Source organism: Anoplolepis gracilipes, chromosome 12 (genome assembly GCF_047496725.1).
Source record: "Anoplolepis gracilipes chromosome 12, ASM4749672v1, whole genome shotgun sequence".
NCBI classification, from domain to species: Eukaryota; Metazoa; Arthropoda; class Insecta; order Hymenoptera; family Formicidae; genus Anoplolepis; species Anoplolepis gracilipes.
The window spans coordinates 9,801,923-9,815,819 of record NC_132981.1 but is presented as its reverse complement, the minus strand read 5'-3'; the positions used below and the strand labels follow the sequence as shown (position 1 = coordinate 9,815,819).

At 36.4% G+C, this 13,897-nt stretch overlaps 2 protein-coding genes across 3 annotated transcripts in view; one reads left to right on the top strand and one right to left on the bottom strand.

The window, feature by feature from the left end:
* The window catches only part of Sema5c (Semaphorin 5c), a 94,811-nt gene extending 86,161 nt beyond the window's left edge, over positions 1–8,650 (top strand). For both annotated transcript variants that reach the window (XM_072903702.1, XM_072903703.1), the window contains exons 4-15: positions 453–660; positions 907–1,112; positions 1,331–1,430; positions 2,718–2,917; positions 3,427–3,906; positions 4,123–4,411; positions 4,587–4,953; positions 5,187–5,266; positions 5,372–5,686; positions 5,906–6,317; positions 6,489–6,694; positions 6,773–8,650. In XM_072903702.1, the coding sequence (XP_072759803.1) occupies positions 453–660; positions 907–1,112; positions 1,331–1,430; positions 2,718–2,917; positions 3,427–3,906; positions 4,123–4,411; positions 4,587–4,953; positions 5,187–5,266; positions 5,372–5,686; positions 5,906–6,317; positions 6,489–6,694; positions 6,773–6,976 (3,067 nt within the window). In that variant the 3' untranslated portion in view covers positions 6,977–8,650. The remainder of the gene's footprint in view (positions 1–452; positions 661–906; positions 1,113–1,330; positions 1,431–2,717; positions 2,918–3,426; positions 3,907–4,122; positions 4,412–4,586; positions 4,954–5,186; positions 5,267–5,371; positions 5,687–5,905; positions 6,318–6,488; positions 6,695–6,772) is intronic.
* Positions 8,651–8,704: 54 nt separating this feature from the next.
* Positions 8,705–13,847, bottom strand: LOC140671951 (acidic amino acid decarboxylase GADL1). The gene is made up of 8 exons (XM_072903704.1): positions 13,600–13,847; positions 11,413–11,594; positions 10,713–11,010; positions 10,292–10,480; positions 10,158–10,222; positions 9,680–9,869; positions 9,288–9,457; positions 8,705–9,224 (listed from the first exon to the last, which is right to left on the bottom strand). The coding sequence occupies exons 1-8, from the start codon at positions 13,729–13,731 to the stop codon at positions 8,945–8,947; spliced, it is 1,506 nt and encodes a 501-aa protein (XP_072759805.1). The 5' UTR covers positions 13,732–13,847; the 3' UTR covers positions 8,705–8,944.
* Positions 13,848–13,897: the final 50 nt, after the last annotated feature.

The following is a 13,897-nucleotide window of genomic DNA, read 5'->3' as shown; positions in this document are numbered from 1 at the left end:
AAAATTGAGATACGCATCGAGATATATTGCCAACAACATTCCTCATTACTCGTCACTACGTGACTTTCAATGAGGCGATCTAGTAACATTTTAATGAAATCCATCTAAGGTTGAGCCCAGGTCAGGGAGCTTTTTATGAAGGCCTTTTAAAGCCTACGACTTTTTTTTTTTTTTTTTTTTTTTTTTTTTTTAAAGAAACTGCATTTCCGATTTTAGATAGAAATTGATTTACTTGACTCCATTGTAAAAAATGTTGACTGACAAGTGTCCGTTATGATTTTGACGGATATTGCTACCAGAAATGTCAGAAAAAAGCGACAAGCCGAGACAGCCACGGCGACGTCAGTGGCTTTTAATGGGTTAATAGCGTCTGATTTCGCGTATGGGACGCGCTTAACGACACCCAAAGAGCACGCGATTGATGGAGATGTAAATAAAGTGTGTCTTTTCAGAGATAATTTGTACCGCTTGACGCTGACGTCGCTTACGGACCTGGAGCACGCCACGTGGTCCGCGCCGGAGGACAAGGTCAACACCTGTCAGAATAAGGGCCAGAGCGTCGAGGATTGTCGTAATTACGTCAAGGTGCTCCTCAGCAACGGCAAGAGCCTCTTCACCTGCGGCACTTACGCCTTCAGTCCGTGGTGCGCGTGGCGAGAGGTACGTCCTCGAAAGGAATCCGTCCGATCGGATTCAGACGAATGGCATCTCGTCCGTAACATAACGAGCTCTATGTTATTTTTTTTTTTTTTTTTCTGCCTCGTTGTTTGTGTCGCGATCGTCTGTCGGATTGACGATGTCAATGAGATCAGATTACCGTCATTAGACTCGACATTATTATGCTCGATACAGACGGTAACAAAGTTTGCGGGTGTAGTTTCTATACGGTAGCAATTATGATTACAGATCGAGAATATAACGAGCGTGACCAGCGAGATGTCGGGCGTGGCTATGTGTTCGTATTCACCGCATGCAAACATCACCGCTCTTCTCTCGAGGGGTCCTTCCGGCGGCCTCTTCGCCGGCGCGTCGACCGACTTCTCTGGAGCCGATACTTTGATCTACAGAACGTTGGCCTCACCGAGCCTCAGGACACGACAATACGATTCCAAGTAAGTTTTATATCAAAAGAAATGGGATCTCGATGCCTACGAATTGTGTCATATAAATCTGTCGTGTTGTCTCTTATCTTACTTCCCATAAATATTTCACTAACTAAGACTGTTCAAAAATAAACGAGCCACCAATTATATACTATGCTGCAAGATTGTTCCGTCTTATTTATCGCGCTGGGATCATGTTTTCTCTTAAGCTTGCACTTTCTTTTTAGGTGGCTAAATGACGCGCAGTTCGTCGGCAGCTTCGAGACGGAGGATCACGTGTACTTTCTATTTCGCGAATCCGCTGTGGAGTACATCAACTGCGGCAAGGTAAGATCGATTCCGTACCCAGAGCAAATCCGGCGTGACGTGTTTTCCATCAATCCGAGACACGCGAGGAGCCGTTTCTCGCGCGCGATTAGCGATCTCATCTCCTCCGACTTGCGTCAGGCGTATATAATTAGCCGCTTACGGTGTTTGTCGAAACGACCGTCCCGTCGCAGATTTTCCTCTCCCGCGGCAGAAAAATATCATCTCCGGCAATCGTGATCTTAGTTCGCGCGATGTTTATCATTTTCTCAACCTATCGCCGCTCAAATTGCCGCCTAGGGGATAGCTTTAATAAAATATTCCGCATCCGGTCGCGCGATCGTATCTTGATCGTGATCTCACAAGCGCGAGGTTAAACTCCGCTTCATCATGATTAGATTAATTTGCTAAACACTAGTCTAGTCTAACATAAAAGTTTGACAGACATTTAAGATATTGGTACAAATTTTACTATAAATATTTGTTAGACTCTTTCGAACTTTCTGTTTTATTAAATAAATTAGTACGATGATAATACAGTGAGTAATTAAATCTTGTCAAAATGAAATTTACTAGGATAAGTGTGCCAATTATTGTGCCCCTTAAGCTAATGCTCCATGATTTTTATTAATTTAAAGAGTTTCCATAATTTTTTTTTTTTACTTCTTTCAAAGTATTAATTTCATAATTTAATGTTTTTTTTAATATTATAATTTTTTTCGTAATTAAAATATTAAAAAAAAAACTGAAAAATAATTAAAATAAATTAAAAAAGATTTGAGTCAGTTACTAGTCACTTAAAAATCGCAAAAATGAATTACTGTGTCTCATATACTGTGCTCTTTTTCCACACAAATACCATGCTTTCTCAAATATTGTGAACAATCGTACTACGAGAGAGCACAGTAACTAAAAATTAATTAAACTGTTATTTATTCATAATCCATATAGGTTTCAATAATGTAATATTTACTTTTTTACGTTGTGATGTATGTTAATCTATTACATATTAACGCAAATATATTCGCTGTTTCTTAAGCTTTTGAATAAGATTAACATGAAAAATAAGCTACATCGAGTATCAAATATTTTAATTATTATTTTCAGTATTTAAAAAATATAAATATGTCATACATATAATTTTAATATATACATAAAATAGTGAATTTAAAAAAAAAATTAATATCCATAATTTCATAATATTAAATTTTATTACGCAGGAAAATAAATTAAGGGCACGGTAACTAGTTGACCCACAGTAATTGGCACATTTACCCTAATCGTCCATATTACGGTATACGATTGCAGAAAATATATTCGAGGATAGCGAGAGTTTGCAAAAACGATCGAGGTGGACAGATTTTGATGAAAGACGTATGGACGACCTTCAGTAAAGCCCGTTTGAATTGCTCCCTTCCTGGCGAATTTCCATTCTATTACGATGAGATCCAAGGCATGGCTTATCATCCGGAAGAGGGAATCATTTACGCTACCTTCACAACCCCTATGTAAGTATCGCTCAGCGATGCGGTTAGTTTGCAGGCGTATTAATTGTCATCTGTGTTTATGTCTGTGCACAAACTCCAGGGAGATACGAGAGATGGTAAATGACAAATTGATTATGCAATTTCGCGAAACAAATTTGATTTTGTATTTGGCACAAGTTGTATAGATTAAACTTAAGCAGCATTAATTTTAATTAATTTTAATTGAAGAATTAAAATTTAATTAATTAATATGAGTATATTCTTATGAGTTAATATGAGTTGAAAATCAACAGTTTTATTGGTAATTCATTTCAATTCGGTTTATTCGATTTTTAGGATTTCGCATGTAGAAATTTTACGCCAATTAATGTCCAATTTTTTTTAATATTCGAACTTTATCATTTACTCCAAATTACGCTCTTTATGCCTGATAATGGAATGTTTTTCGAACATGGAAACTGCAATTTCTTCCCCGGTGAAGCGACCGACCTTAATGGAATTCTTTTTTTTCTTCTTTTCTCCCGCCGCAGTAACGGCATCTCAGGCTCGGCGGTCTGCGCGTACAACATGTCGGCGATCGCCGCTAGTTTTAACGGGCCTTTCAAGTATCAGGAAAACGCGGGCGCCGCCTGGGAAAGGAGACCGGTTGCGCTTCATTATCGAGAACAGTGCGCTTCCAGTACCCCGCCGCTTACGATCATGGACAATCAACGATACCAATTGATGGACGAGGCGGTCCAGAGCACGACGTTGAATCCGCTGCACACCACGATTCTCGAGCGGTTCACCCACATCGCGGTGGATGTGACGCCGACCAAGCTGCACCGTAGCGTGACGGTCCTCTATGTCGCCACGACGACCGGGCTGATCAAGAAGATCTCTGTTCTGCCTAGAACGCACGAAACGTGTGTTGTCGAGGTTTGGGGACCTTTACCCTCGCCCCCGATGACGCTGCAATTCCTCAAGGACACGCAGAGTCTTTACGTTGGAATGGAAATTGGTCTCTTGCGGTAAGACGATGAATATTATTTTTTTACAAGTCGTGTGATGAATATTATATGCATTTGTCATAAATATAGATATCGTAAATCGATTGTAAATCACGTTGTAAAAAATGATAAATTTGTTCAGCCAGTAATTGTATAATGTTTAGCGTATATAACGTAAACGTTGTGTGCGCTTTTGAAATGCTTCGTTTAAATCGCATCGTATCTTCCACCGTTTAGCATACCTGCCGTTCAGTGTTATCGTCATCGAAGCCGTCAAGCGTGCCTGAATGCCCAGGAGCCGTATTGTGGATGGAACGAACATCTCATGAAATGCGCGCAGGCACCGAAACAGAATTATCTTGCAAATCATTGGCATCAGGAGGTCACCAAGTGTCCGGTGCTCACAGATCCTGTCGACGGAGGCTGGAGCGCGTGGAGTCCTTGGTCGCCCTGCCAACACGGCACGGGAGAACAGTCATCCGGACATGGTCATTCTCATTCTCACTCGCACAGCGACTACGCGGAGGTTGGTATTTACTCATCAGATATTGAGGATCTTTAATCTCGTTTAAAAATAAAATCAAATATTGACAGTTCATTGACATTTGACATAACTGAATGGCACTTTGACACCCCTGTCTACTATCTTTAATCGGAGCATTTTCCGTACATGAAAATAACGTTTAAAATCTACTTTGCAGAAGATTGACACGTGCCAATGTCAGACCAGAGAATGCAACAATCCTCCACCACAGCACGGTGGCGAGAGTTGCACAGGTGCGCGCGTCAGAGTAACAAATTGCACCGTTCACGGCGATTGGACCGCTTGGTCAGCATGGTCGGCCTGCTCTCAGACTTGCGGTTTGGCGATGAAAACACGTCGGCGAACATGTACAAATCCAGCTCCTGCGTTTGGCGGACGCGTTTGCGTCGGTCACGACCACGACGATATCGTGTGCATTGATCTGCCGCCTTGTCCTGCTACCACCAAAGTCACTCCGCCACCTCAGTACGGACAGTGGTCGACTTGGGGTCCCTGGCACGCGTGTTCAAAACCGTGCAATACCGGTGAGCGTCTAGTAGCAGCACCGACAATATATATATATATATATATATATATAAAATTGGATAATAATACTTATAGAATATAAAAATCTAAGAAGAAATTTTTACTGAAATACCTTGAAGAATTAAAGATTTTTTTATGTACTTTAGATATTTGCGTCGCTTAAAATAATACAAAAGCAAGTTACTTTTTCATAACATGAGCGTTTGTAAAATTAACAATTTATATTTTATAGGAATACGTATTAGAAAGAGAACCTGCGATAATTCGTCATCGAAAAAGGGTGGTGTTGAATGCCCTGGATGCGACCTTCAGGTAAGTTTCAATGTCTCATGAAAAAATATCTCTTTATTCGCTGATGTAACTTTAGAGTTTTTCTAGATACAAATAGAAAGCGTTTGACGAAAACGAATTTTTTAGGTTGAAGAGTGTAATACTCACGAATGTCCCGAGACGAAACGATATTCTGGTTGGACTCCCTGGTTGGCAGTAAACGCCAGTTTGCAAAGCGACAATATAGGCTATCTGGAGAAACGTTTTCGATACAGCTGTCGCGCCCAGACAAATGATCCGTCAAGCGTGCGAGTGCAACTCGCCAAAGAGGAGGAACGCTATTGTAGGAATGGTTCATGTCAGAGAGGGAAAGACGGGGAATCCATCAATGAAAATGGTTGGGGCGAATGGTCTTCCTGGGGCTTGTGCGATCGTCCTTGCGGACGGGGTACGCAGCATAGAGTAAGTATTTGTCACAGTTTTATTAATATCTTCCAACATATAAACATAGTAGATATTTTGTGAAATTATTGTTTATTGCTTGATTTAATGTATTTGATTAAATTTAAAAAAATTTATTGGAATTACACACAATAGATTATTAATGCATAAAGTATCAAATTGTAAAACCACTATGTTATATCCAAGTATGAAAGTGACACATATGTTACGTTTTTACAGGTGAGGCAATGCGAGTCGCCACCATGCGAAGATGGTCTCTCTGCGCAGAGTAGAGTCTGCAATTTTCAGCCATGCCGCGTGAATCCCAGCGTTACTAACACGGCAGAAGGACAATGGTCGTGTTGGACGGACTGGTCCGAGTGCTCGGCGACATGTGGTGTAGGTATACGTGCTAGGACGAGAGACTGCCTCGGTCCGGAGATCTGCAGCGGTCCCCGATTAGTCAGGGAAACCTGCGAAATGGCTAGCTGCGAATCGCTAGTTGGTTGGGACACATGGTCACGTTGGAGTCCATGCGACAGCGACCGTCAGCAACACCGGAAACGGACGTGTCTTCAACTGTTGGGACCCGGCGTGTGTCAAGGGCCAATTCACGAAACACGCGATTGTCTTCCGACCTGCATGGACAACGGTTTGTTGGAATACAAGATTTAAAGTGTTTTAAGAAAGAATGTATATACAGTGATATATAGAAAAAAAGATTTATAAAAAAATATACGATATCTTTATACTTTTTTACGATATTTCTAAAATGTAAAAACTGATTGAAGTATTACTAAATATATTGCGCATACTTTTCCAGATGTAAACGCCTTGCCTTCTAGCGTGGAGAGTTCAGGCGTCACGGTGGGCGCAGTAGTAGGCAGTTGCGTAATCGGTTTTATCATCGGCCTAGCATTAACTGCGGTTTTGTGTTTCTTCTACTTAAAACGACGCAAACCGCGCATGCCAGGAAATCCGCATTATATTAGTAAACAAAATCCTTACGTCACTGTTCCGTTGAAAGAGGTAAGAGAGTCAAAGCACTCGACCGGATACTTGAGCACATCCTTGACACAGATATTTGAAAGGAGTTAATTTCTACAGGTGAACGCAAAGCGACAGCCTAGCTTCTCGGGTAGCACCAATGGAAATGGGACTCTACGTGGCAAGAATAACCCCAACGTTAACGGTCTCGGTAGTCCCAAGCTATATCCGAAGAGTCTTGATTACGAATCTGCCACCCTGAAGCGTAACAGTCATGGCCAGCAACATATTCGTGCCGATCTTGATCAGGACAAGTACTACTGAACACGAGCACCATTTGCATGAAGTGCGAATAGTGCATCATTTGATTTGTGCTCTGATTATGTGTGATTCTCGTGTGATTTTTTTTATACGTTGAGTCATATGTTGCTGATCTCGAATGTTTAATTCATTCCATACATTTGGCAGCTGAGTAAAAACTTTATCGATCGATTAGCGTTCGATTGATATTAAAAACAACACATATGTGACTCGAAGATGGACTTCCGCGTTATAGGAAGAGTATATCTACTTAATTAAACTAAGGCGACAATGATCGATCAAAGAAGCGCCTGTTTACAAGACTATATGTTCTTAGTGCTAATATTAATGACATACATGTTCTCCGGCGCGTTTGAAAGATACGACAGTGCTGCGATTAACGACACAAGTCTGAGATTATTTTCAATTTTATATTGAATGAAGATTAGAAAATTTGATACGTATTTCGATGAGAACATGGCGATATTTTTTTTTTCGTAATTGCCACGTTTTATAAGGTACTGATAAGAACCGCCTCATAATCGACTTGCATTTTTTTCGCGATGCATCGTTTCCGGAGCGACGCAATAACTCGGCGTAATTCGCAGAGAAAATCGTTGTTTCGAGAGATTTTATAAGAGTTTATTTTTGTTTTTGTACATATATATATATTGTATATCCCTCCCTTCGCCTAAAAAAAGAGAGATAAAGAATGCAAATCGAGAATTAATTTTGCTCATGCCTGGGCATTCAACTTTGATTCATTTGTATATAAAGTTTCACAATTCCTCATTTCAATGAACGTTTGTAGGTTATACTTTATGAAATAAGATATTTTTGCAAAAGAGAGGAAAACAGGGAAACACATCTATTACGCTGCGATTACATAGATTGTTGATCTATTATGGATCAAATGATTGGAAGTTGTACAAATAACAAAATATGTTTTTTATATATACATATAGCTTTCTTTTTCCAAAATGTGAACATATATATATATATATATATATATATATATATATGTGTGTGTGTGTGTGTGTGTGTGTGTGTGTGTGTGTGTGTGTGTGTGTGTGTGTGTGTGTGTGTGTGTGTGTGTGTGTGTGTGTGTATGTGTGTGTGTGTGTGTGTGTTTTGGCGAAAGAAAGTTCGTTTTCTTTTATGTTTTTATTTAGAAAAACGTATCGAATATTTTATATCGAATAATGTAGTGCCATGATACGGAGTTGTATATAAAAATGCATCTTCTTAAACATAGCTTTATGACGACGGAACAAATGCGTATATTATATGTGTGTATAATAGATGTGTGAACAATGAACACACGATTGCGTTTATATTGGCTCACATTGAGTCGCGTGTATGCATGCGACCATTAGAATAATTTATCTCTTTGCTTGCCAGGATGAATGAAATTTCTCATTTGGAATTCAAAGGAATGTCTTCCGACAAATTAAACGTTTTCGATTACGTATTAATTACCTCTTACGTACGAGATTATAGAAAGACTATAAGACAATATACGAAATACATAAAAATATATAAAATATATAAAAATTTTTGACATAATGATATTTAATGTTGTCTTGTATAACATGAAATATTGTTCTCAAGGTCACGTGTATATGCGATTAATAAGTACTGTATGCGTTGCATTTATTCGCGCACTCGTTTACAATAAATAAATATTCTCTTTTTTAATAGTTTTGGAAATTGATTTGGGAATTGAACTAGACAAATATTCTTGATAAGAAAAATGTTTGAAATAAGTTTTTAATATTTCATATGCACATATCATATGAAGACCATGAATAGAAAATATCAAAATAATCTTTCTATTGTAAGACAAAAATAAAACTGAGTTAATAAGAGCCGAGCTCGAGGTAAACCAATGGCCTGAAGCGGGACGAAAACTTAACTATTATTATTAAGCAAATTTTATTTTATTTCCCCGCTATTTATCTCATTCTCGATTTTTATTAGCTTAGTTTTTCTTTATATTATTTCTAATTTAGTTAACTCTAATTGTTCTAAATCTAACGAAGCTTTTTCAATCTCTTTAATAACGTAATCCATAGACGATCTTGTGGGCGGTGGTTGGCAAGTCGCGACCATGCGAAAGAAATTGCCACATTCTCTCTGCAATAAAGGTGTATATCCGATCATGACAGATCCGGACAGAGTCAGACTTTTCTTTATCTCGGTTGTCACATTGTATAACTGTTTCCACCAATTTACAGTTTCTGGCTTATCACGCATCTGCGTAGGTATATACCTGAAATGAAACTCACCGTAATAGCGATCGTGAATTTCGCGATAATCACGTAAAATTGCTTACCAGAAGCAAACGGTGCACGACTGGTAATTAGACTGCACCAACCGGAAGCCAGGAGTTTCTTGAATTCGTTTCAGGAAATATTCCACGCAGTACATTGCATTCTCCACGAACAACCCAAGGCCTGTCGTGCCACGAACTTTCCACATTAACCAAAATTTCATTGCATCGACCTTGAGACGTATATATCAAATGTTATTAGTAAAAAAATAATGATTATTTTTGGTCAAAATGTCTAAACGTTTATACGGTATTTTAATTTTTTATCATTTTTTTAGAAATTTCTTATATTAATCTTTTGGGGTTTTTTTTTTATATACGTATTACGAGTAAATCTTTATTGAGATTAAATATTACAATATCTTGAATATCTAGAAAGATAATTGTGTAATTACCTTTCTGCCGCATTGCACGCTTTTATCACCTGTATCCCAGCTAACATCGTAAAATTTATCCTGTTGGAAAAGATAGTTCGCCTTGAAAGAATTCGCTTTGTGCAATGCTTTTTCACCTTTGACCAGAAACAGGGAACATTGTAGCGGCGCTCCAAGCATTTTGTGGGGATTCCAGGCAACTGAGTCCGATCTAAACCGCAACACAGAACAAAGTTTGATCAAAGGAAACCGATACATGTCATTTTAAATTAAAATAAAGTATTAGCGCACGAGGAAAGAAAGTTTGTTCTTTTCTTTTGATTGATGACAAATATTACTTCACATTTCGTTGGGAACAAAGTTTTTTCAATTCGAATAAATCATACAGATAATATTTATTTATGTAATTATGTAATTTCGATTGTGAATAATCGCTTAATTTTGAACATTCGCTTTTCTTCCTCGTTTAGCACTAATAAAAAAAAACAGTTCAACAAACAATTCAATGCCGCGTAGTCGAGATCGGTACTTCTCCGAAAGTAGCAAACTACCACCGAGGCAAGCCTGCAAAAGATCTCTGTTTCAGATTGTGTCAACTCTCAAGCTAACAACTCTCATACAATTTATACGAACGTCTACGTGTAACCAGATGTCCTCATTTTGACAGATCTCTGCGATTTCTACCAATGGATCGATAGCTCCGAGCACCGTAGTACCAGCAGTGGCGTTTACGAAGAACGGTAACTGTCCTTCATTCTTCAGTTTTAGTATAATTTTCTTTAGGTCATCCACTTCCATGCGACCATACTTGTCCGTCTTCACCTGCGAAAAAAAATTTACTTTTTAACGTAATCAAAATTTTTAAAAATGTTTTTTCTTTAATTGATGAGCAAAATTAAGGTAATATATTCTTAGTTCATGAAGAACATTTCTGGACGTCCTTCAGTATACATTTATTTACAGAAGCTAATGTTATAATAATAAAGTTTTGATAAGTTTTTTTTAAAATATTGATCAAATACTCAGAGATTGCAGTGATGAATGATATTCATACCTTATAAACATTATCAGTGCCTATACCTAGCCAATGGGCAGCTTTCAAGATCGAGTAATGACCGTCTTCGCTGGTCAAACACGTTAGAGGTTTCCCAATCCAAGAGACGCCAAGTTTCTTGACTTCCGGAAATTTCTTGTATCTGGCCATTGTCATCGCGTACATGTTTGCTATGCTACCACCTGGACACATTATACCATCGGCAAGCGGTATCGACGGATAGCCCACCAGCTGCAACGATTTCTTTATCACCTCGTGCTCTATCATAGTAAATACGGGCGCGACTTCATACGTATACCTAGCAAAAACGTATTCGTTATGTAATTGTAGTTAGTAATTGATTTTTTATTTAATTTTTTAGACTTGTGACAGCATTATTTATAACTTGTTAAGAGGATTCAGTGCGGAAGAAAGTCAATGTGATATTTTATTTTTTATTAAATTACTGAGATAATGCTGAAATAATTTTATTTTTTAAATGATATTGCACTTTCTTGACGATAATAAGGATTTAATACGTATTTACGATTGTGTGATAAGTCATACATCGCTTAAGATGCAATATAGATTAGCGACGTTATCAAATGCTTATGAAGCGATAGTTATGTAATAGCTTTGATTATGTGCCGTGTTCTCTCGAAGAAAATATAGATCTTACTTTAATATGTTACTTTAATAGATGTTACTTTATTATTCTTACTGGCTAGTGTTCAAGACTTCCGTTAACCAGGAGCCAACCAGCCCGTACTTGTCAACGCCACCGTAGAGTTGATTATGAAAATGCGGACTGCTCGTTTTTACAGAGTATTGTATAATCTGACGTATCAATGACTTGAGTTGCTGCTTCATTGGATCTTTATCCAAAGAAAATGATATCTTGTGCTACACAAAAATTCCATCAGAGAAGAACGATGATTATTCTATTGTCAAAATTAGTGTTTTATTATTACAGAATCTTTATAATCTAATATTCTTCCAGATATTCGCTACAACTGTAAATAATTCGGCAAATTTTTTATTAGAAATAATTGTATTTATATACTCCAGTTGAAGGATCGAAATCATTAACTCGAAGAAATATTATCTATTTTTAAACATTATTAGTAAGTCAACTTTGAAGAGCGATATGTTGGTGTGTATGTCAAAGTTCCTTGAAGAAAAAAATGATTCGTCTGGTCAATACTGCACACGATATCAATTATAACCATTGACCTCACACAAATGTATCGGAAACTTTTGCGTCCCACAATAATCGTATCGCGTTTATAAACATTTCTTAAGCAAATATTCTATTGTGTATTATAGAATTTTTTTTCACAAGACTTTATCTCTATTTATGTAGGTTAGGCAAATTATCGCAAATATTAAAGTTAGATGTATGCATATACAATATGGCCAAAATCAGATAAATGTGTCGTAATAAAATCTGTTTTAATTAACGATTTTCTAGTTAACGATTCTTGTTAGATATTTTGTCAAAAACATGTTAATTGTACTAAGATTGAATAAGAAAAGTATTTAAACAAAATGATATTTGAATTAATAACGAGAAAACAAATGTATTTTGTCTAAAGCAAATCAAGAAATTCACTGCTAAACATAAAAAATTGAACTTTTTTATATTAAATTTTGATGGCGTATGGCTATATCAATATTATTGTTGTAATTAAAATAGTACGAGTTTGTTTGAAATTTAAAAGTGATCGATCGTAGAGTTCTTACGAAAAAGAATTTTAAACAAACTATATAAATAATTGATTGCAAAATAATGAAATTCATTATTATTACCATTATTATTGTTTTTACGTTATTTATAATTGAAACAATTTTTTAAATGCACTTACTTTCTCAATTAATTATTTGCTGAAGTATCCATTGGAGTAAATTAAAATACTCGGGAGGAATAATTGAGAACAGTGTATATCGATAAACTTTGGAAATTTTATTTTACAAACACACATTATTATAAAAGACTCATCGGTGAAACCATTTTTATTAAACAACAAAAACAAGGTCTAAATTTACAAGAAGAATGTGAATTGTTAGATGAAATATATTTTTCATTATTAAACATTCCTTCAATAATTCAAAATGCTTAACTGTCTCTTGGTATAATTTAAAAACAGAAAAACAAATATGTTAAGATCGACAGTTATATATAAAATTAACACATACCACACATCCTACCAGTTCAATATTGACATCGCACAAACAATAATTAGTTTTATAAAAAAATTAAAATGGAGTGACATGCTAGTTTTCAGTTATTGTTTCATTATATATTTATGTAAGTAATTTGACAGATGTATTTATTTTTAATTTTATTACTTTGTTAGTTATAATAATTTATTATATTTTATAACAGATTAATGTAAGGTGGCTGAAGAGACAACAGTTATTGTCGAAACGTCCCACCAAAGAAAATTTTGCAAGAAAGACATTAAACTATTAATATAAGAACTTTTGTGTACTATTGTTCGTAAAGCCATTATTACACATATTGTAGATTTATCTAATATAACGAACGGAATATATATACTAAATTCAAATTTTATTTTATTTCAAATTATATAATGTTATTAAACTTTATTAATGAGTTAGATTTATCGTTAATTAAAACACAAAAATAACAGAAATACGACATAAGGCAGACATTTTTATAATGTAAATAAAATAGTGACAATGACACTGATAATAAAAATATGAATTACAATTACAAACGCATTAATATAGGTATAAAATTAAGATGTAAAATACACCTTGATGTAATTATAAAAAAGATCGACAAAAATTTCAAATGTAACACAGAGGATACGCACGAGACCGCATGACAACATTTTTAATTATTGAAAATCAAACTAAACTAATATTCTAATAACTAATATACCTGTAACTCTTCGGGATGGACAAATTTTACGACAGGTTGATTGCCGGATTTATCAAAAACATGTTCTTCTTTGAGAATCTTCAGAAGATTCTCCAACAACGTAGCGATGTCGTTGTGGCTTGACTCGGCCATTGCAAGGTATACACTGAAACGAAGTGAACGAGACTACTGAAATGACGAGTGAACAAATCCATTGGGTCTGCTTGTTAAATCCCTTCCATTTCGACCACTCGTTTTTGTCGTGGTCGTTGAAAACACGTCGTATGGTCGCAAATCTCGGCAACTCATCGTTTCATCG

What these genes read in the sequence shown, in the direction of transcription:
- LOC140671951 (XM_072903704.1), bottom strand. Translation starts at nt 13,731, where the DNA reads ATGGCCGAGTCAAGCCACAACGACATCGCTACGTTGTTGGAGAATCTT. An exon ending in GAAGTCTTGAACACTAGCCA is followed by an intron (nt 11,011 to 11,412) that starts GTAAGAATAATA and finishes CGTTTTTGCTAG; the next exon opens with GTATACGTATGAAGTCGCGC. An exon ending in GCGTGCAATGCGGCAGAAAG is followed by an intron (nt 9,458 to 9,679) that starts GTAATTACACAA and finishes ATACGTCTCAAG; the next exon opens with GTCGATGCAATGAAATTTTG.